Raw genomic sequence first — 23,563 nt, 5'->3', positions numbered from 1 at the left:
CTTCCCCTCACCCTTGTTTCCTAAACCTTAAGCCCCTCGTGGCAGGGAATGTGTCTACCAAATCTGTTGAGCTGTACTCCCTCAACTACTTAATACAGTGCTCTGCACACTGCAAGCACTCAATAAACACGACTGATTGCCTTCTGAAAGGGAAAGGGGAGAAGATTGGGAGCAGGGAGGAAGTTTGATTTGGCATGAAGATTCTTGGACAACCCATACCAGGAAATCTGAAATTATAAAACTGAAATGTCCACTTGGTGTGAGTGAGACTGGAAATTAGGGGTTTTCAAAACCTTAAAAGATTTATAGAATGCAGATTGAGTGAAACTTTTAAGCCCCTGCCTGCCCCCAGTTTGATAGGAAACTCTCTGAGAGCAGGGATCACACCTATAATTCTATTGTAGATTTCAAGCAGAAATCTTGAAAAATGGCTAAGGTGAAGGGTGAAGCCCTCAGTGGCTACCGAGGCAGCCGTCTGCTGGGTTATGGTGCTACAGCACAGCACTGAAAGTACCTGTAGTCACTTTGGCTGCAAAGGGAGCCTGCCTGCAAAAAATTTTTGTGTAGCCTTCACAGTGGACTGCACACTGTCCACCTACTTGTTCCACTCTGTGCAGGGAAGCAGCGTGGCTTGGTGGAAAGTGCACGGGCTTGGGAGTCAGAGGTCATGGGTTCGAATCGCTGCTCTGCCACTTGTCAGCTGTGTGACTGTGGTCAAGTCACTTCACTTCTCTGTGCCTCAGTTATTTCATCTGTAAAATGGGGATTAAGACTGTGAACCTCACGAAGGACAACCTGATTACCCTGTATCTAGCCCAGCGCTTAGAACAGTGCTCTGCACATAGTAAGTGCTTAACAAATACCAACATTATTATTATTATGATTGACAGGGTGAGAAAGCACAAATACTACTTTGCAAACCACTGTCACTATAATAACTTTCTTTGGAAAATCTTAGTGGAGAGACCCATCCTTGCTGACGGGGGTTCCATCTCCAATTCAAGTAGCATCTTCATCATGCTCCCAAGCACCTAGAACGGTGCTCTGCAAATAGGAGGGTGAAGAATAGTATGGATCCTTATTAATATTGCACCCCAATAGTGGATCAGGCAGCGGCTGGAGCTGCCTTAGCATGGTCCCAGGCTCGTCTTCCCTCAGTGCCCTTCCCCACCCACCACTGCTGGGGTGAAGATCTACCCCACTGGAGAGGGAAGGTAGAAGCCGGGGCTGCAGCGACTGTTACAGCAGACATACGGTTGGGGTTGTTGTTCTCGGAGTAAACACTCTAGGTGCTGACACAGAAACTGGGTTTGATATTCGGGGAGATAAAAAGGGAAAACTAGACCAGAGCTGAATGCTTAAACTCTGTTTGATATTCAGCCTTCAATATATACAAGGTCCCATACCTTCTCTAAAGTTGGGGAAGCAGCGTGGCTCAGTGGAAAGAGCCTGGGCTTCAGAGTCAGGGGTCATGGGTTTGACTCCTGGCTCTGCCACTTGTCAGCTGTGTGACTGTGGTCAAGTCACTTAACTTTTCTGTGTCTCAGTTACCTCATCTGTAAAATGGGGTTTAACTGTGAGTCTTACATGGGGCAACCTGATTACCCTGTATCTACCCCAGCACTTAGAACAGTGCTCTGCACATAGTAAGCGCTTAACAAATACCAACATTATTATTAAAGCAAGCATCTTTAACTCCACAGGCCAAACACTGAGTACTCACATGTCATGTAGTGTTACAGGTTCTCCAGCCAACAGCCAGAGTATGACTCAGTAGAAAGAAAGAGAGCAGCTGATCCCTCTCTTGCATTTAAAGTCTTGGCCTCACGTGCTGAATGGTCCTCATTCCCAGAGGCTTCTCCTTCTTCAAACCCTTTGCTGTCAGTTCTGTCTACAGTAGAGGTTTGAACATTTCAATCAACCAGGCCCTGCCCCACCTGGTAAAGCTCTTAAGTCTGCAGAATTCTGGATTTGGGGTTTGGAGCACAGGTACTGGGTGATTTGGGTGCTCCCAGAAAATATGCTGGCCCCCTGGAACAGTGAACCCCAGGAATATGTGGAGTTTTAAGGCTTCTCCTCCCCTCCTCATCTTCCTCATAACTAGAGGCCCACAGGCACTTAGGCCACTGATGGGGAGGGAAGAATCATCTGGTCAGCAAAAGTCTACTAATTCCTGCCCTCTTACTCTCTCAATTTTCCTCCTGTTTCCCACTTGCTCTACCACTCAGGATTTCAACTGACCAAGGTCCCTTGGGGGACCTAGGCTGAGTCCGTCTGAACCGCTGAGCTGCAGGCCTGGCCTATGCCTGAAGCTCCCTTTTCAATCCCTGATAGGGCCGGGTAATTCACCCTCCCACAACATGCTAATTCCTGACTGGTTAGGGAGGGAGTAGGTTTATCCTAGCAAAAATGATTTTCAGTATTTAAAGAACATTAGCAACAAACCCCAGAAGAAGGGAACAAGAAAAGATGGAATTGAGGCTGCTTCTGCCTTACTGTTTACTAAATAATAATTGTGTAGCCAAACACAAGTCATATTGAGGAACATCTTCATAGTCAAATAGTTTGTGCAAGACGAACAACTCTTTCATCACCCTCCGCGTAGCGAGGTAGTGTGGCCTAGTGGATAACGTGGTCTTGGGAGTTAGGAGATCTGAATTCTAACCCTAGCTCTGCCACTGGCCTGCTGTGTGACTTATGGCAAGATCCATTACTCCCTTCCCTTATCTGTAAAATAGGGATAAAATACCTTCTATCTCTACCTATTTGATTGTGAGCCCCATATGCTACAATCATTGGCTGATCTGATTAGTTTGTATTAGACCCATCGAAAGCACTTAATAATTACCATACTTCTAATTATCATCATTATTAGTCCCATCTTCAAAACAGAGAGGATGTTTCAGGCAAATCTCCCAGCAGCCTGAAAGAAGATTAATTTAAATATCCTCTGAATAACGATTTTTCACTATGAATGTGGGAGCAAAAAGGAAGATGGGATTTTACGGTCGGGTTTCAAAGAACTAATGTGGGAATGGGGAGGGGTATGGAAGAGTTAGGAAAGGCATATCCAGCCAGGTTACTTTGTGAGAAGCTCCATGGCGCCTAAGCAGCGTAGCATAATGGATTGAGCATGGGCCTGGAAGTCAGAAGGACCTGAGTTCTAATCCCGGGTCTGCCACACATCTAGTGTGTGACCTTGGACAAGTCACTTGACTTCTCTGTGCCCCATGTGGGCCAGGGACTTTGTCCAACCTGATTAACTTATTTCTACCCCAGCATTTAGAACAGTGTTTGGCACATAGTAAGTAGTAAGTAGAGAAGCAGCGTGGCTCAGTGGAAAGAGCCTGGGCTTCGGAGTCAGAGGTCATGGGTTCGACTCCTGGCTCTGCCACTTGGCAGCTGTGTGACTGTGGGCAAGTCACTTAACTTCTCTGTGCCTCAGTTACCTCATCTGTAAAATGGGGATTAACTGTGAGCCTCACGTGGGACGACCTGATTACCCTGTATCTACCCCAGCGCTTAGAACAGTGCTCTGCATATAGTAAGCGCTTAACAAATACCAACATTATTATTACTTAAATAACACCATAATTATTAGTAGAAAGAGCACAAGACTGGGAGCCAGAAGATCTGAGTTCTACACCCAGATCTGTCCCTGAACTGTTATGTGACCCTTAGGCAAGTAGCTTAACCTCTCTGTAAAGTGGTCTCCTTACCATCTTACTACTTAGATTGTGAGACCCTTGTGGAAGAGAGACTGTGTCTGATTTGATTATCTTGAATCTATCCAGTGCTTAGTACAGTGTGTTGACAGCTAGTAAGCACTTAATAAATACCATTATTATTCTGGCCACAACCATTCGTGGAAATCTCTTTGTCAATAGCATCTCTTTAAATACAGAGGATAGTTCAAATCATTTTGGGTCACAAGCATCATTCTGGGACTCATTTTGTTTCCACTGTGTAATCTGTCAGTCTCAATAAATCATTGTAAAGGAAATACTGCTTTGGGTCAAGTGAATTATCAGAATCTCTTTGGCTATTGACAGGGAGCCTGATCCAGGGTGGAAGATAGGGGTCCCCTGAAATACCCCCCTTCTCTAGGAGGTGTCCCCTGATTACCTCCATCTTCCCCATTGTATCCATCCAAAAGCAGCCCTTAGCCCTTTGTTTACATACCTTTATTTACCCTCACTTTGTTTTTTTTTTTGTTTCTCCACCCAATACCTGCTGTGTGACCTTGGGCAAATCACTTCACTTCTCTGTGCCTCTGTTTCCTCATCTGTAAAATGGGGATTCAATACTTGTTCTCCCACCTACTTAGACTGTGAGTCTCATGTGGGACCTAGTTGTACCTATCCCAGTGCTTTGACACAAAGTAAGTGCTTAACAAATATTACAATTATTATTATTATTTTCTATTTAGCCTGCCATTCTCCAGCTACCAGCTGGTGCAGTGTTTCTTTTTCCTGCTCTATTTATGAACAGCCTCTGTGAATCAGTCTTTCCCAATTCAGTGTGAGCTCCTTGAGGAGAGGGACTGTGTCTCTTATTTTTGTCATACTGTCCTAAGCATATAGTACAATGCCCTGCCCTCAGTAGGTGCTCAATCAGTCTAAATGATTGATAAGCCTTGATCTTAGACCCACTTCCAGAGCCTGGGGTGAACCATCAGTGGATCCAACTGCAGAAATTGAACCCAGCTATCTGGGGGTTTAATCAAGCCCTCAGTGAAGGGAGAAGGGTCTGGGGGCAGGAGGTGGGCTTTGGGCTGGCTCAGGAGGAGCAGAGGGGAATGGGGAGACTTTGGGGTTAAGCTGTAGAGCAAAGACAGTTGCATTCAATCAATGGATGGTATTTCCTGAACACCTATTGAATGCAAAGTGCTGTACTAAGGGCTTTGGAAAAGCCATCAAAGCAAAACCCATCTTCCCTGCTTTCAAGAACCTTACACTCCCATAGGGGAGAGAGGCAGACCAGAATTACCAATACTGGGAGTAGAAGGGAGAACAAGAATTGAAAGGGTAGAAGGGCAATGTATCAGCTTGAAATATCAGAGTAAATCAAATAAATTTGATTTAAAAAAAATCAGAATTGAATGTACCTATACTGTACATGAAGTCCTGAGGGTATATCTACATTACTTGGAGAGGGGGTGCCATTCCCTAGCCCCAAAAGGGGCAAATCATCAGATCGAACCCCAACATTGCACCTGGGGAGACAATGCCAAGACTGTAAGCCCATCAAAGGGCAGGGACTGTTTCTATCTGTTACTGATTTGTACATTCCAAGCACTTAGTACAGTGCTCTGCACATAGTAAGTGCTCAATAAATACTATTGAATGAAAGAATGTGCCTTCCTCTCCCTCTGCCTGGCTTTGACCCTCCCATAGCCACTCCTAAGCACTTATCTCTTCATAGATTTGTAATTGATGTGCTATCAGTTCATTTATCATTTTGCTTATCAAGAATATTTATTGAGTGTCTACTGTGTGCAGAGCACTGAGGTACTAGTAGTATAGTATTTTAATGCTACTTGCTAAGCACCTGCTATGGGTCAGGCACCATATTAAGTGCTGGGGATACAACTATACCAGATTAGACACTGTCCCTGTCCCAATCTAAATTAGAGAGAGAAGGATTTAATATCCATTTTACATATGAAGCAATGGGCAGAAAGAAGTTAAGTGATTTGCCCAGGGTCACACAGCAGACAAGTGGCAGAGCTGGGAGAAGAACCTAGGTCCTCTGATTCCCAGTCCCATGCTCTTGCTACAAGACCACACTGCTTCCTTTATTTATTAAGCATTCACTGTGTGAAGAGCACTGAATTAAATGCTGGGGGAGTTCAACAGAGTTAGTAGACATTATCCTCTAGACTGTAAGCCCATTGTGGGCAGGGATTGTCTCTGTTGATTGCTGTACTGTACTTTCCAAGTTTCCTGCACACACTAAGCTCTCAATAAATACGATTGAATTATCTCTGCCCTTACAGCCTGGTTGGGGAGACAGACAGCAACTCAATATATAAGGCAGGCACATGAACGCAGCAGAGGTGTGTAGGAACCCAATAATTTAGGTGATGCGGAAGTTTGGGCTTTCGGTATTCACCTCACCCTCTGCTCCACAGTACTTTTGTACATATCTATAAATTATATATTATAAATCATTTATTTATTTAATGTTTGTCTCTCCCTCTAGGCTGCTGTGGGCGGGGAACGTGTCTAGTGACTGTTGAATCATACTCTTCCAAGTATTTAGTACAGCGCTCTGCATACAGTAAGCACTAAATAAATATCATTGATTGCCTGACTGATGGAACACTCAGCTCAATCAATCAAGTAATGGTATTTATTGAGTGCTTACTGTGTACCAAGCAGTGAACTAGGTGCTTGGGAGAGTACAGTATTACAGAGCTGACAGACAAGTTCCCTGCCCACAAGAAACTTACAGTCTGGAGGGGGAGACACACATTAATATATATAAATCAATTATGGATATGTACATAAGTGATGTGAGACTGAGGGTGAGCTGAATACCATATAACCAAAAGGATCCAAGTGCACAGAAAACACAGAGGGGCCAGGGAGTTGGGGAAGAAGGCCTTAATCGGGGAAGGCCTGTAGAGATGTGACCTTATGGAGGCTTGAAGGTGGGGAGAGTGATGGTCTGGCATATATGGATGGGGAGGGAGTTACAGGTTAGAGGGAGGACATGGAAAAGGGGTTGGTGGTGAGATAGATGAGATGATAACAATAATAATAATAATAATTATAACATTTGTTAAGTGCTTACTATATACCAAACACTGTTCTAAGTGCTGGGGTAGATATAAGGTAATCAGGGTGTCCCACGTGGGGCTCACAGCCTTAATCCTCATTTTACAGATGAGGTAACTGAGGCACAGAGAAGTCAAGTGACTTGTTCACGGTCACACAACAGACAAGTGGCAGAGCTGGGATTAGAACCCATATTGTCTGACTTCTAAACCCATCTAAGCCACGCTGTTTCATGTGGATAGATGGCTGGTACCCTGAAGAAAAAGAGATCTGGCCATCTAGGGAGAGGCACTCCCAAGAGTCAAAGCTGGAGAAAGGAATTGCCCTTCCTGCCTCTGCCCTCATTCTGTTTTGCTCCTATTTTGTCCGGGAGACTCTGGACCTAGGAGGAGAACCCAATAGCAGATGCAGCTCAGAATCAGGATTGCTTTCAGTTCAGCTTTCTCTGGGTGGTACATATTTGGTCTCTTTCCTTAACATTATGCAGTGTGGGGCAGGGATTTCCTTATTTGTGTAATGTTGGTTTGAGGGTTGTGTGAAACGCCCACCTGCCCCCAAACCCTCCCACCTATTGCCACCGAGAAAGGAAAAGTGGAGGCAGCCCAACCATTTGGGGAGGGTTAGAAGGCAACAATGAAACAAATAGCTTTTGGGTTGTCTCATCTGACTCTTTAATGTTAAAAAAAAATGCTTTGTACTTTTCCAGGACAACTATTTTGGTAGCCAAGTTCCAGTTAAACTCTCTCTTGTGGCTGTGCAGGGGTTGAGCAAGATTGAAAAACAAACATGATTGATGAAAATATGAATTATTGAGGCACTTGGCAACAGGGGTCCCCAACTTTCCATTGTCAGCATGGAGGTGAACTGGGGGCAGACTGGGGTGAGGCTGGGAGCAAGGCTCTGAGCGGGGGTGGATCTTTGAAGGGAACATATTTTTGGAGGCCAGGACAGAGAGAAGATATGGCTGTGAGAGGGGCTGATTTTTGAGAGGACGAGTCTTTGATTAGGGGGCCAGTCTGGGAGCCCATCAGAGGCATGGGGTGCCCCCAGCTCAACCCCCAAATCTCTCCCAGGCTCGGAACTTGGGCTAGGGGGGATGTCTCTCTCCCCTGGCTCAACCTCATAGCCTAGCCCAATTAAGAAATGGAGTGGCCATCTTGGCTTCACGTCCGGCCGCCAGCGAGCTTGAGGAGGCAGGGTGGGCTATTAGGGCTGCCTGCTATGCCCCAACAGATACGAGAGTAAACCCAATGGCTCTACCCTCCCAGAGCCAATCCTGTGGGGGCAATAGCCTCCCTCATCCCCATGGGGGTGGTGTCCTGGATGGATAACTTCTTCAGCATCTTGTCTTAGCTACTATGGGTGGCAACCGAACTTCCAAACCACGGGCATAATAATAATAATAATGTTGGTATTTGTTAAGTGCTTACTATGTGCCAAGCACTGTTCTAAGCATTGGGGTAGATACAACTGCTTCTCATGGAACGCATGACAGAAAGAGGAAAGGTAATGATCTGGCTATATGAGATTGCACCCAGCCCTCCTTTAATGCCAAGTGTGTTCTAGCAGAGTCCCACCTTAAGGAAGCTACATTCAATAGTGTTCACCCCATGCCCGACACCACAATAGTGCGCACATCTGTTTCTTTGGACATTAGGCTCAGAGTTTCCAGACTGGCTCAGATGGACTAAATTTCATTAACTGCATTATAGACAAAATGTGTAGCGAACACACCCATGGAAGACAAGATTGAGAAGCAGCGTAGCTCAGTGGAAAGAGCACGGGCTTGGAAGTCAGAGGTCAAGTGTTCAAATCCCTGCTCTGCCACTTGTCAGCTGTGTGACTGTGGGCAAGTCACTTCACTTCTCTGTGCCTCAGTTACCTCATCTGTAAAATGGGGATTAAGACTGTGAGCCTCATGTAGGACAACCTGATGACCCTCTATCTCCCCCAGCACTTAGAACAGTGCTCTGCACATAGTAAGCACTTAACAAATACCAACATTATTATTATTAAGATTGAGCTATTTATTACAATCTGTGGTAGCCTTATTCCCTTTGGTTGCTATTACCCTGTTATTTTATTTGGGTTTAAAAGACTTCATCTCCACCACTTTACAAATGAGTATGCAAAATTAGCAGCTGGCATCCTTTTTCCTCATGGGCTTGCTCTCATTCCAGGAGGCAAAGTGAAAAAAGTCTGCCTTTGCCCACAATCACCCCTAATTGGCTACTCACTGGTTAATCCCCTTCCTGCAAGCTTCAAACTGTAAAGAGGGACAGATAGGTGACCATGGAAAGAGTTCTTGGTACATTTTATGTGATTGCAATTTAAGATATTTTGGGGGTATTTGTTCAGCACTCACTGTGTGCATAAGCGCTGGAGTAGATACAAACTAATCAGGATGGACACAGTCCACTTCCCACAAGGGGCTCACAGTCTTCAGATAAGGTAATTGAGGCACAGAGAAGTTAAGTGACTTGCCCAAAGTCACACAGCAGACAGTAGTGCTGCTGGGAATAGAACTCAGGCCCTCAGGCCTGTGCTCTTTCCACTAGGCTACACTGCTTCCCTGCAGCTCTTTGAGGAAATGGAATATATGTTAGGTGTACATTCCCAAATGTATTTATACCCATCTTCAATACACACACACACACACACACACACACATATATATATATATTCAATGTACATTCATTCATTTATGTACATTCATTTATTTTTTCTGATTCACTCTGCTGTTTCATCTGGGGATATTTGCTCTGCTACCAATACAGTCCTTGTTCTTCCTCCTGGTCCATCCTCTTTTCTGTCTCCCTGATTAGGTGAGCAGGGAATGAACCTTTACTTTGCTTGTACTTTCCTAAGTGCTTAAGACTCTGCAGTCAGTAGGTACTCAATAAAAACCATGGTTTGACTGATGGGTTGCTATGCAAGCAGTAGGCACTCAATAAATACTTAACCCCTCTGGGCCTCAATTTTCTCATCTATAAAAGACAGATTGGACACAGCCTCTGTCCCACTGCCCTGGAACTCCCTCCCCATTCATATGTGAGAGACCACCTCTCTCTGCAAAGACTTACTAAAATATCATCTCATCCAAAATCTCATCCCCGCCTAGGCCCTTATTTCCCCTACTGTGTCTCTCTTCTACATCCCCTATGAACTTGGAGCTGTACCTTTTAAGCACATGATATTCACCCCACCCTCATTGACTCAGTACTTATGTCAGTATCCCCCCATCTAAATTGTAAACTCCTATAGACAGGGAACATATCAAACAACTTGGTTGTACTGTACTCTCCCAAGCTTTGCACACAGAACATACTCAGTAAAGACCATTGATTGAGAGTTAGCTGGATGGCAGATCTCTTAACCTAGTTTTTCAATTAAGGAAACGGAGGCCCAGAGAGGTTAAGTGACTTGTCCAAGGTTACACAGCAGGCCAATGGCAGAGCTGGGATTAGAACCCAGATCTCCTGACTCCCAGTCCCATACTTTCCACTAGACCCCGGGGAGCTCCTCACAAAGTAAACTGGCTTGCCAGGCCTTTCCTATCTCCTCCAGGCCACAGTACCCCCAGAGCCAGCTCTTTTGTAGGTACGGACCACCCCTGCCCTTCAGCTGGGCAGGGTCACCTCTGGGTCTATGCAAGTTTGCTCAGAGATCACCTGGAGATGTTCATTCTGTCCAAATTGGCCAAGGGACAGCATGGGGTAGCAGGGCAGGAGCACCAGGTCTAAAAATAGGGTGTACTGAAGCCTGGGATAGACACAGAGTGATAATAATATTGGCATTTGTTAAGCGCTTACTATGTGCAGAGCACTGTTCTAAGCGCTGGGGGAGATACAGGATAATCAGGTTGTCCCATGTGAGGCTCACAGTCTTAATCCCCATTTTACAGATGAGGTAACTGAGGCACAGAGAAGTTAAGTGACTTGTCCACAGTCACACAGCTGACAAGTGGCAGAGCCGGGAGTCGAACCAATGACCTCTGACTCCAAAGCCCAGGCTCTTTCCACAGAGCCACTCAGAGGGCACCCGAACCCTCTTTCCTCAAGAACTTCCAGTGGTTGCCCATCCACCAAGATCATGGGTTCTAATCCTGCCTCACACTTATCTGATGTGTGACCTTGGGCGAGTCACTTCACTTCCTTGTGCCTCAGTTACTTCATCTGTAAAATGGGGATTGAGACTGTGAGCCCCACATGGGACAGGGACTGTGTCCAACTCAATTTCCTTGTATCCACCCCAGCACTCAGTAGAGTGCCTGGCACATAGTAAGCGCTTAACAAGTACCATCATTTTTATTATTATTATTATCAAATAGAAACTCCTCACAATTGACTATAAAGCACTCAATCACCTTGCCCCTTACTCACCTACTACGATCTAGCCTGCACACTTCCTTCCTCTGATGCTAACCTTCTCTCTGTACCTCGATCTCATCTATCTCTCTGCTGACCTCTCATCTTTGTCCTGCCTCTGGCCTGGAACACCCTCCCTCCTCATATCGGACAATTACTATTCCCTCCTTCAAAGAGTTTTTGAAGGCACATCTGATCCAGAAAGCCTTTCCTGACTAAGCTCTCTTTTCCTTTTCTTCAACTCCCTTGTGCTTCACCCTGACTTGCTCCCTTTATTCATCCCCCCCGCCAGCCCCACAGCACTTATGTACACATCTGTCATTTATTTATATTAATGTCTGTCTGTCTCCCCATCTAGACTGTAAGCTCAATGTGGACAGGGAATGTGTCTGTTATATTGTTATATTGTACTCTCCCAAGAGCTTAATATAGTGCTCTGAACACAGTAAGTGCTCAATAAATACGATTGACTGACGGACTGACTGCCCCTGCGTGAAGGAGCATCTGTGTCTAGCCTTGTAAATAACTCCAGTGGCAGAGCTTTAGTGCCCATTTCTGTAACCTAAGTCTGACTAGGATGCTTTGGCTCCTCACTGGCTTCTTTTTGGCATGAGGCTTCTGACTTCTCTCCCAGAGTTTTCACAATAACAAACAGTAGCAGGACATTTTTCCACCGGAAACCCTTCCTCTCCCTTCTCAGCTCCTAGTTCCATGCCCAGTAAAGGAAAGCCAATCCTGAAGACAGAGATGCCGCCCAATTCCCTGGCAGAGTAAGGGTTCTGGTATACCAGGCCATGTAATACCCCCAAGAACATGATCCACTGCCAAAGCCTCTTGGTCTGCACAAGTTCACTGTGCTCCTTTCCAACCATATTGGGTGGAATGTGCACAAGTCACTGAAATCCCAGCAAATCCCCTCACTGATTGTAGGGAAGGATGGGAAAGAGTCTGGGACTGGGAATCAGACAACCTGGGGTCTAATCCCAGTAAAGAAATGCTTGCTGGAGCTGTGCCTTCAGGAATGAAGGCTTCTGACTGTGAAACCACCTAACCAGCTAACCAGTAGGCTTAGCAAGAATCCTGACAAACAAGGGTAGTGAAGACCAAAATAGCTAATAAAAATTTAAAAAAGTGGTCATGATATTACTTAAAGGCCTGGCATTTTGCTAAATGTTAGGGTAAATACAAGATCATCAGAGCGGGCACAGTGCTTGTCCCATGATTTAAGAGGAAGGAATAACAGGTATCTATCTTATCTTTATTTTACTTAGGAGAAACAGAGAGGCTAAGTGACTTGTTCAACATCACCCAAGCAGGCCAGTGACAGAGCTGGGATCCGAACCAGAGTTTCCTGATCCCCGGATCCATGCTACTAGGCAAAGCTGCCTCCCTAGGCAACACCTACTGGGTTCTGGTGCAAAAGTGCTGAACTCTTGCCCACCCACCTTTTCACATCTTTTTGTAATTTTTAATAGTACTTGATCAGCACTTACTATGTGCCAGGCACTGTATCCATCCCTGGGGTGGATTCAATCAAATCAGGTTGGACACAGTCCCTGTCCTACATGGGGCTCACAGTCTAAGTAGTTGGGAGCACAGGTATCTAATTCCTATTTTACACTTGAGGAAACTGAGGCACAGAGAAGTTAAGTGACTTACCCAAGGTCCATATAGCAAGCAATTGGCAGAGGCAGAATTAGAACTCGGGTCCTCAGACTCCCAGCCCTTGCTTTTTCCACTAGGCCATGCTGCTTCCCCACTCACTGCACTCTGGCTCACCCTGCAGGAACATGACCGGCAGGGATGAGAGTTTGTAAGCAGTGCTGGGCAAATTACTACCACGGTAATCAATTCCCTGGCAAGTCACTTCACTTCTTTGTGCCTCAGTTACCTCATCTGTAAAATGAGGTTTAAGACTGTGAGCTCTATATGGGACAGGAACTGTGTCCAACAAATTTTGTTTGTATTTTGTTTGTATCCACCCCAGTGCTATGTGCCTGGCACATAGTAAATGCTTTAAAATTCCACAATTAATATTATTATTACATGGACTGCAACCAAACTGATTACTTTTTAACTACATCAGTGCTTAGTACAGTACCTGGCATATAGTAAGAGTTTAACAAATACCATTAAAAAAAATCAGTGGGATTTATTGAGAGCCTGCTGTATGCAGAACACTGTACTAAGCACTGGAAAGAGTCCAACAATAGATTAGGAGGACTTGACTGAGCCCACAGGGATCAATCAAGTGTATTTATGGAGAGCTTACTTTTTTAAAAATGGTATTTATTAAGCATTTACTATGTGTCAAACACTGTTGTAAGTTCTGAGGTAGGTACACAGTTCCTGGCCTGACTGGGGCTCACAGTCCTACTGTGTGCAGAGCACTGAATTAAACCCTCGAGGAAATTCAACATAATAGAATTGGTAGATGGGCTCCCTGCCCACAAGAAGCTGCATTCTACAGGAGGCGACAGACATTAAATAAATTACAGAATTTTAATTTTTAAAATTATTAGGGGAAGCAAAAGAATATAAGGACAAGAGAAGCAGTTTGGCCTAATGGAAAGGTCATGGGCCTGAGAGTCAGGACACCTGGGTTCTAACCCCAGCTCTGTAATCTGCCTGCTGGGTAACTTTAAGCAGATCCCTTCACTTCCATGGAAATTGTTCTCTCCTACTTGGCCTTTTGAGGTCCATGTGGGATGGGGTCCGTGTCCCACCAATACCTCGCACCTATCCCGGGGCTTCATACAGAGCTTGCTGCACAGTAAGTAATAATAATAATAATGTTGGTATTTGTTAAGTGCTTTACTATGTGCAGAACACTGTTCTAAGCGCTACGGTATATACAGGGTCATCAGGTTGTCCCACATGAGGCTCACAGTCTTAATCCCCATTTTACAGATGTGGGAACTGAGGCACGAGAAGTTAAGTGACTTGCCCACAGTCACACAGCTGACAAGTGGCAGAGCCTGGATTCGAGCCCATGACCTCAGACTCCTAAGCCCGGGCTCTTTCCACTGAGCCACACTGCTAACAAATACCACAGTTATCATTATAATGCACATAAATGTTGTGGGGTAGTACATGTTAGAAACGACTTCAGAAATGTTAAATTAAGGCGGGTTTGTGTGCACTTCCCAGGGGCTTATTGCTGGTATGGTTCTGAGGGTTAAAAGGGGCCCATATCAGCCCCTCCTTGACTTTCACCAGGGGAAGGGAAGGGACGGGGAAGGGAGTATGCACTTCCTAGGGGCTCTTATTGCTGGTGTGGTTCAGAGGGTTAAAAGGGGCCCACATCAGCCCCTCCTTGACTTCTACCGGGGAAAGGGAAAGGGAAGAGAAGGGGGAGGGAAGGGAGTGTGCACTTCTTAGGGGCTCTTATTGCTGCTGTGGTTCAGAGGGTTAAAAGGGGCCCACATCAGCCCCTCCTTGACTTCCACCGGGGAAAGCGACAGGGAAGGGACCCGGCGGGCTCAACTTTTGGGCTGCCATTTCCCAGGACTGACGGCCGGCCAGCATCCCGGCCCGGAGAGACGCAGGAGTCCGGGTGCTGCCAGGTGAGCTGCGGGGGAGTCGACTTCAACGATAATCGTGTTGGAAAAAACCCAACGACCACGACAACGACCCTGCGGGAGCTTCGCCATCGGGCCGGGCCGGTGGGAGGGAGGGAGGGAGGGAAGGAAGCAATGAAGGCGACCCCGGCTCCCCGGGGCGAGGGGCGCTTAGGTGAGGCCGGAGCCTTTGTCTCTGCCGATCCCAACCCATCCCATCCCATCCCAGGAGCCCGAGCTGGCCGCGCTCCCGGGTCCCCGTGGAGAGTTGGAGCAAACGAAAGCGAAAGCGGCCCGGAGGAGGAGGAGGAGGATCTGTCCGGCCGAGAGTGGCCCCTTCCCCTAGATTGGGGTGGGGGGTCTGCCCGGGCTGGGGGGTCCATCCACTCCCCGGCCGCCCACCCTGGGCCCGGGAAGCGGCTAAACCCCCGCCGGCTGGGCCCGGGCGGGAGGAGACGGCGGCGCCCCCGCGGAGGTGAGTTCAAATCCGGCCAACAATCACTCTACCAACCCTGCCGAGGGCGCGCCTCCTCCAGGAGGCCTTCCCAGACTAAGCCCCCTCTTCCTCGTCCCCTCTTCTCTCCCCCATCCCAAAGCACTTATGTACGTATCTGTAATTTTCTTTATTTACACTGATGCCTGTTTGTTTTGATGCCTGTCTCCCGCCCCAGACTGTGAGGCTGGTGTGGGCAGGGATCGCCTCTCTTTATTGCTGTGTTGTACTTTCCCAGCGCTTAGTACAGTGCTCTGCACCCAGTAAGTGCTCAGTAAATACGTTTGAATAAATGAATGAACTTTTTCTGCCCCTGAGCGTGGCCTCGGGGCTTTGCACCCCCGGGGGGGACCCTTTCTTTCCCGCCCTTTCTCTCCTTCTTCCCCCTCCTTGCACCCCCAAATTAGCACCGCCTGGACCCAAAACACAATTGAGGGTGGACAGACGATCGAGGGTCTCACCTGGTTATACCAAGAAATGAGCCCAGTCCAGCCCGCCCTCCCTGCTCCTCGAAGCCCTTGGCTTGCTGGGGAAAGCGCCCTAAACTCGGCTCTGCTACAACGCGGGAGTTGTGTTCCAGAATTACCTCCTATTGCAGGGAAAATGCATTCTAATAATCATTGATTCGAGTAAAATTCATGGCTTAGCGGGTTGGTGATTTTAAGGCACCACCAAGACCGATACTTTTCCAAAGTGATACCTATAATAGTAATTATTATGATATAATAATGATGATGGTACTTATTAAGCGCTTACTATGTGCCAAGCACTGTTCTAAGTACTGGGGTAGATGCACAGTGATTAGGTTTCCCCACCTGGGGCTCACAAGCTTAATCCCCATTCTACAGATGAGTTAACTGAGGCACAGAGAAGTGAAGTGATTTGCCACACAGCAGACAAGTGGCAGAGGGGGGAATTAGAATCCACATCTCTACCTCTCAAGCCCATGCTCTTGCCACTAGGCCATGCTGGTTGTTAAGTGCTTACCATGTGCCAAGCACTGTTCTAAGCACTGGGGTAGATACAGGGTAATCAGGATGGACGCAGACACTGTCCCACATGGAACTCACACTCTTAATCCCCAATTTACAGGTGAGGAAACTGATCTGTAATGATTGAAACTGATCCAGAGAAGTGAAGTCACTTGCCTAAGGTCATACTGCAGACATGTGGCGGAGTCAGGATTAGAACCCATGACCTTCAGACTCCCAGGCCTATGTTCTACCAAGCCATGCTGCTATATTATCATGTGCAGAGCACTGTACTAAGCGTTTGGGAAACAATATAACAGAGTTAGCAGACAGGGTCTCTGCCTATAATGAGTTTACAGTTCATTGCTAGCAGAATGCATTAGGCTGTTGTCACAATAATTTTGCTGCATTAAATACTGTAAAGGTGCAAAACCACCAAGGAGCACAAAGCCCTGAGTGGTCCAGGCAGAGACTAGGAAATGTAGCAACATCATACCTTAACCAACAACACACACATGCACCACCGTTTCATCCTGCACTGAATCTGACTTGTATCTACTGGTTTATAACAGAGGAGACTTGTGTTGGGACAAGGACATTCCCTAATATATTATTCTTTATTACATGCAGTTCTACCCATAACAGGGTATTTTCATTACACATTTGGGCTAGAATGCAATTAGGGAAAGTTCTTTGGACAAGACAAGCTTGTGTGGGATCAGTGTGCCGCTTGATTGAAGAAACTGCTTGTGTGCATGTGCTCAGCATAGGAATGTGTGCCTACTCCAGCCCAAGTTTTCCTTAATGCAAGATTTCACAAGAACAAACCCCACATTCTTGGGGAACTGGGTACACTTCTTACACAGTGGCAGAAATGACTAATTCTTGTGCCTGCCCATACATAATAAAATCCTCATCTTCCCTCCTAAATCCACTTTTCCATCACAATGAACACCATCTTCTGTCTTTCAAGCCCATAACCTTGCCGTTATCCATGATTACTTTTTTCAATCCCCATATTCAATGTATTGGCAAATGCTGTCAATTTTTCCTCCACAGCATTTTCAGACTCTGCTACAATTCTTTTATATTGTACTCTCCCAAATGCTTAGTACAGAGTTCTACACACAGTAAGTACTCAATAAATACCATTGATTGATTGTCCTTTTATTCACCACCCTAAAGGTCACCACATTGATCCAAGTATTTATCATGTCTCAGCTCCACTGATGCATCAGCCTCCTGGCTGATTTACCTGCTTCCAGTCAACCCAACTCTCCAGTCCATACTTCACTCTGCTGTGACTGTCATTTTTCCAAAGCGTCATTCCCCATCTCGAAAGCCCTTCTGAAATCACACCTCCAGGCAGTCTTCCCCAACTAGTGTCTAATCGCCCTAGATTATATCTCCACCCCACCTCCCACAGTGCCACCTAAACACTGTGAATTCACAACCACCTGTAACACAACCCCATTAGTTAAGCACTAACTCATGTTCTTATTCCCTTTTCCTTCTTCCTCCTGCTTGTAAACCATTTTAGTGTCTGCCTCCCCCATTAGATGATAATCTCCTTTATTATTTTATTCATATGGTTCTTGTTAAACCCTATACTAAAAGCTGGGGTGGACACAAGGTAATCAGATGGGAAACAGTCCTGGTCCCACACAGGGCTCACATTGTGAGTAGGAGGGAGTAAGATTTAATCCTTGTTTTACAGATGAGGGAACTGAGGCATAGAGAAATTAAGCAATTTGGCCAAGGTCACACAGCAGACAAGTGGTAGAGCTGGGATTAGAATCCAGGGTCTCTTTTGCTTTTGGGCAGGGAATATGTCCAACTCTACAGTACCTTTCCAAGCACTTACTACACTGTTCTGTGCTCAGTAGATACTCCATACATCCTGCTAATTAGACAGGCACTGTTTTGATAGGCAGGAAAGTGGTACTTTCTGGCCCAGCATTTGTCTTATATTAATAGGCGATAATAGCAGTATTTGAATCTTTTGGGGGAAAATTTATAGCTGAGAAATTCATAGCCAGGGTCACAGACAATACACCCAATGCCTTGCAGATAGGATGCTTCTCACTTGAATATTCTACTGGTCATTTTTGAAGGTCCCTTCTACTCTTACCTTTTTCTCTCCTTCCCACACAGTTAATTCTAGGCTGTACTGTTTGTGGGCCTGCTGAAACTTTGCAAAGGGATCAGGTAGACTTGAATGTAAAGTTTGGGAAGTAGGATCCTCTTGTTAAAATGCCATTGCCTTTCTCCACAACTTGCTTAGATAGGGGGCTCACTTATCTTTAAGGGAAGCAGCGTGGCTCAGTGGAAAAGAGCCTGGGCTTCGGAGTCAGAGGTCATGAGTTTGATTCCCGGATCTGCCACTTGTCAGCTGTGTGACTGTGGGCAAGTCACTTAACTTCTCTGTGCCTCAGTTACCTCATCTGTAAAAGGGGGATTAACTGCGAGCCTCACATGGGACCACCTGATTACCCTGTATCTACCCCAGCGCTTAGAACAGTGCTCTGCACATAGTAAGCGCTTAACAAATACCAACATTATAGGGAAGCAGCGTGGCTCAGTGGAAAGAGCCTGGGCTGCGGAGTCAGAGGTCATGAGTTCGACTCCTGGCTCTGCCACTTGTCAGCTGTGTGACTGTGGGCAAGTCACTTAACTTCTCTGTGCCTCAGTTACCTCATCTGTAAAATGGGGATTAACTGTGAGCCTCACGTGGCACAACCTGATGACCCTGTATCTTCCCCAGTGCTTAGAACAGTGTTCGGCACATAGTAAGCACTTAACAAATACCAACATTATTATTATTATCTTTAAACTAAAAGCCCAGCAGCACAACGATCTGGGTGTGAGTTTGCAGAAGATGACCAGAAGAGTACGACACTTTCTTGTTGAAATTTACAGAAAGTGTGAATGTTCTTCAGTTTCTCAGGGCCTTAAAATGAACTTTTTTTATGGCATTTGTTAAGCTGTGTGTGCCAGGCCAGGCGCTGTACTAAACGCTGCGGTTGATACAAGCTAAGGTTGGACACAGTTCATGTCCCGCATGGGGCTCACAGTCTTTATCCTCATTTTACAGATGAGGAAACTGAGGCCCAGAGAAATGAAGTGACTTGCCCAAGGTCACACAACAGACAAGTAGGGGGGGCCGGAATTAGAACCCAGATCCTTCTTACTCTCAGGTCTGTGGTCTCTCCATTTGGCCATGCTGTTGCTTTGGAAATATCGGCAGCAATTCTGCTTCCCTAAGAACCTTATCTTAGAGCGGGGTGGGGGAGGTGTTTTGGAATTGGAAACTGAAGGGATTTCTCCTGCAGCAGAGTTAAAACAAATCTGTTTTGTCTTGGCTTGCTCCAAAGATAGATTCAAGAGCTCTAGGTTAAACAGAAAACAAAACCATAGTGAAAGTGAATACTTGGGAGCTTTCCTCAGGCAAGTTGGCCCTAAATTGAGAAGCAGCATGGAGTAGTGGATAGAGCACAGGCTTGGGAGTCAGAGGGTCATGGGTTCTAATCCTAGCTCCACCGTTTGTCTGCTCTGTGACCTTGGGCAAGTCACTTAACTTCTCTGGGCTTCAGTTACCTCATCTATAAAAAATGGGGATTGAGTGTGAGCCCAATTTGGGACAGAGACTGTGTACAACCTGATTAACTTGTATCTACCTCAGTGTTTAGAACAGTGCTTGGCACATAGTAAGCGCTTACAAATACCGTAATAATAATAATTATTTCAGATTCCAGAAAATACTGCAGTCAGATGCAGCCTGGGCCAGCAGAGGTGGATTTGGGGGTCTCTGGATGATTTCAAAGAGAGCAACTGGAGAATGATTCAAGGTAAGGGACAAAAATGTAAAAATGTCTCAGACCCCCTGGTCTTTCAAAATTACTCAAATTCCATTTGGCTAAGAATGGTTTTCTCAGCTGACGGTTCAGGCTACACCCCCGAGGCTGGGGAAGGGATTGTGCCTGGTGACTGTGTGGCTTACTAGTTAGTCTTCCTCCTGGATCCTTATGGCGAGCTTTCCTAGCCATTACACTCACCCCAGCCCCTCCCTGCTTGGCTCGTCTCTGGACCAAACCACCCTTTTCTTTCTTTACAATGAGCAACTGTGACTTCAGAATCTAATGGGGGAACTTAGATTCTGTACTTCTGGAAAACTTTGGCTAATACCTTTCTTTTTTCACCATCTTCCCTCCAACTTAAGCTAATAAATCCCAGAAGTACGATCGTAGCTTGAGCAACACGGATGTTCTTGGAGGACTGAGAAGGTAAGGCAGTTTCTCTACCATGCTGCCTCTTACTGGTTAGAGCCTCCTACATTAAATCGCAAAAGCATCTCACGTGCCTCCTGTGAATTGGGAGGGACCTTACTGCATTTGCACACATCATAGAGAAGCAGCATGGCTCAGTGGAAAGAGCCCGGGCTTGGGAGTCAGAGATCATGGGTCTGAATCCCGGCTCTGCCACTTGTCAGCTGTGTGACTGTGGGCAAGTCACTTAACTTCTCTGGGCCTGTGACCTCATCTGTAAAATGGGGATGAAGACTGCGAGCCTCACATGGGACAACCTGATTACCCTATATCTCCCCCAGTGCTTAGAACAGTGCTCTGCATATAGTAAGCGCTTAACAAATACCAACATTATTATCTGTGGCCTGGTATCTACGTGTAGTTTCCTTGGTCTTGATGAATCATTCTTGGAGAGTGATTGAAATAATCCTTAGTGATCTAGTCCGCAGTGCTCAGGGCTGCCCTTGTTTTCTAAAACGCTTTATTTTATACAGTAATTGTTTGTGCTTATTTCACAAAAATCTCTTTTAAATGTCCTTTCTTTCACCTCCCCACATGGAGCCAGGTTGAGACTTGGGCCTCTATGGCCGAAGATACCAGAATGAGTCTCGCTGCTCCCCTTTGTCTGCCCACCCTGAATACCTCGGATCAAATCCTGACAGCGTAAGAAGCCCTTCCCTATACAGAGGTTCCTCCCTGCACACGGCCAGATTCCCAGGGCAAGAAAATCTGCCAGGGATTGAATTTGCTGTAGCCCTTCTCCCTGCCGGAGGGTGAGAGGCTGCAGAACTCTTCCCTAGCACTTTGGTTTCCCAACTCACTGCTTTTCAGATCCTCCTGACTAACGTTACAACCACCACCTGCAGTAAAGGCATGGGAACTGCAAAGATGCAGGTGAAGTCAAAACTAGACTGTCAGCTCCTTGTGGGCAGGAAATGTGCCTACCAACTCTATTACATTGTCTTCTCCCAAGCACTTAGTACGGGGCTCTGCATACAGTAAGCACTCAATAGATACATAACATGGTCTAGTGGATAGAGCGGGGGCCTGGAAATCTGAAGGACATGGATTCTAATTCTGACTCCCTGCTATGTGACCTTAGGCAAATCACTTCACTTCTCTGTGCCTCCGTTATCTCATCTGTAAAATGGGAATTAAACTGTGAGCCCTATGTGGGACAGGAACTGCGTTCAACCAGATTATCCTGTAACCACCTCAGCACTTAGCAAAATGCCTGGCATTTAGTAAGCGCTTAACAGATGCCACAGCTGTTATTGTTATATGGATCGATTGAAAGAAAAACCTAAGCACAAGGATCCACAGGCCTGGAGAGAGCTGTTTGAGGGGCGAGGAGAGTGGGTAGCAAGCAGAGTTATGTTGTTTTGGGTTTTTTTTCTCTCTCCCAGGGAAGACTGAGGTGTGAAGAGGAGGTCCCAATGGAAGAGCAAGGCTTGGACCCCGGAGTTCTCGGGCTGACCGGGCCAGCCCCCTTGGCCCATGGCCGAGGAGCGAGGTACTCGGAGGCTTGGGAGTACTTCCACCTGGCCACAGCCCGCTCGGGTCACCCGGCCAGTCAGTATGCCACCTGCCGGCTCTGTGGCAAACAGGTCAGCCGGGGCCCAGGCTTCAACGTGGGGACGACGGCCCTCTGGAAGCACCTGAAGAGCATGCACAAGCAGGAGCTGGAGAAGAGCGGGCAGCAGAGCAGCCCACACCTGGAAGTGGCCGCCCCCGCCCTCCCGCAGCCCTTGCCCAGGGCAGAGGGGGACTGGGGCCAGCTGGTGGAGCAGATGGGCGCCCTGGCCACGCGGGGAAGCCAGCGGGAGCGGGAGGTGGAGCGGCGCGAGCGGGAGATGGAGCGGCGCGAGCGGGCAGTGGAGCGACGTGAGTGGGCGGTGGAGTGGCGTGAGCGGGCGGTGGAGTTGAGGAGGAGAGCCGTCGAGGAGGAGGAGCGGGCCTTAGCCACAAAGATGCAAGAGCTCCGAGTGGAGAGGGAGGAGCTGCAGGCCCGGCTGCTGGAGGCATGCGGGAGAGAGATCGCGTTTGCCTCGGCCCCTGCCCCGCTGCCTGCCGCCATCAAAGAGGAAGAGGAGGAGGAGGAAGAAGAGGACAATGACAACATCATGGAAAGCCACTTAGTAACCAGAGTTCTTGTTTAGACTGGCCTCGGCCAAAGCCGAACCAAAGGCGGCCTCTCTGCTCCCCATTAAAGGAGTGGTGGCCAAGTTTTGTTTATTGAATGTTTAAGCCCTCCCACCCTTGTCTGCTGTCGGCCACTGAGTCGACACTGGACTGTGCCCGGTATCTCTGGCTGCCTCTGAGGAGAGCAGTGGGCAGTGCCTGGGTCTTCAGGGGGTGACGCCAATCCCACTGATCATCACGGCGGGCGAGATCCTCCCAGAAAGGTGCTGCACTGCACAGAGGAACTGCTGCTGAGCCAGGGATACGAGCAACTCCTGGGTCATTTTTAAAGGTTGGAAACTTCATCCCCAACCACAGGTGCCGTTCTCATGCTCTGCACTGCTCCAGAAACTGGCTCCTGGCAGGGCCGCTGGGGGTGTGGTTAAAGTGTTCTGCCTGCGATAGGGTTGGGTTTGAACCCAAGCCAGCAGCAGCATTTTATATGGTTTCCTAGTTGAGGACCTTTTCACAGCACGGGTACTGTACTTATCTTTATACAATCCTATCTGTTTACCACCGTCAACCTCAAGCAGTTTGGGTAAATTTTGAACAATCCCGACACTATGTCCTCTAATATTAAGTTAAAGAACATGGTTTAAGCTTTGTTTTGGCCAGGATGAAGGCTTCTCCAGGACCGGAGTCGCCGATCGCTCTGAAGAGGTGGCTTTACGTGGCTTAGAACTTTGGAAAAGATCAGGAGACAGGGAGGAAGGATCCTGGGGATGGTGGCGAGGCAGTTCTGGCTCTAAAACCCTTATTAAAAGGGGCAGTTTTTGGAGCTTTTGCTTTTTCTGGCCTCTAAGTTCCTTGGCTGCACCAGTGTGCGTTAATTTGAGAAGCAGGTGGGAGAAACCTGGTGGCTGCTTGCATGTTCGTTTTTTCCCCAGCAGATCACAATCACGTTG

At 47.0% G+C, this 23,563-nt stretch overlaps 2 protein-coding genes and 1 non-coding gene across 9 annotated transcripts in view; 2 read left to right on the top strand and 1 right to left on the bottom strand.

Annotated features, from left to right (window-relative positions):
* The window catches only part of PDE8B (phosphodiesterase 8B), a 181,530-nt gene that overhangs the window by 154,432 nt on the left and 3,535 nt on the right, over positions 1-23,563 (bottom strand). The window contains exon 1 of one of the 4 annotated variants that reach the window (XM_029065017.2): positions 1,724-1,793. The exons of 2 other annotated variants lie outside the window; for them this stretch is intronic. The gene's annotated coding sequence lies outside the window, so the exon portion shown is untranslated. Of the gene's footprint in view, positions 1-1,723; positions 1,794-23,563 lie in introns of those variants that run through there. One more of the 4 variants, XM_029065006.2, reaches the window with a different exon arrangement.
* On the top strand, positions 14,471-23,436 carry ZBED3 (zinc finger BED-type containing 3). 4 transcript variants are annotated; one of them, XM_029065067.2, is made up of 6 exons: positions 14,471-14,715; positions 14,939-15,184; positions 19,922-20,021; positions 20,393-20,456; positions 21,043-21,140; positions 21,884-23,436. In XM_029065067.2, the coding sequence occupies exon 6, from the start codon at positions 21,914-21,916 to the stop codon at positions 22,634-22,636; it is 723 nt and encodes a 240-aa protein (XP_028920900.1). In that variant the 5' UTR covers positions 14,471-14,715; positions 14,939-15,184; positions 19,922-20,021; positions 20,393-20,456; positions 21,043-21,140; positions 21,884-21,913; the 3' UTR covers positions 22,637-23,436. The 4 variants fall into 4 exon arrangements, with proteins under 4 accessions (XP_028920900.1, XP_028920896.1, XP_028920879.1 ...); XM_029065063.2 differs by lacking the exon at positions 21,043-21,140; XM_029065046.2 differs by lacking the exons at positions 20,393-20,456; positions 21,043-21,140 and having other exon boundaries at positions 14,479-14,715.
* On the top strand, positions 20,442-20,577 carry LOC114816735. The gene has a single exon (XR_003764547.1). It is a non-coding gene; the product is annotated as a small nucleolar RNA SNORA47 (small nucleolar RNA).

The sequence above is a fragment of the Ornithorhynchus anatinus genome, chromosome 1 (genome assembly GCF_004115215.2).
Source record: "Ornithorhynchus anatinus isolate Pmale09 chromosome 1, mOrnAna1.pri.v4, whole genome shotgun sequence".
Taxonomy (NCBI): Eukaryota; Metazoa; Chordata; class Mammalia; order Monotremata; family Ornithorhynchidae; genus Ornithorhynchus; species Ornithorhynchus anatinus.
The sequence above is the reverse complement of the archived record's forward strand: the minus strand, read 5'-3'. Positions and strand labels throughout refer to the sequence as shown.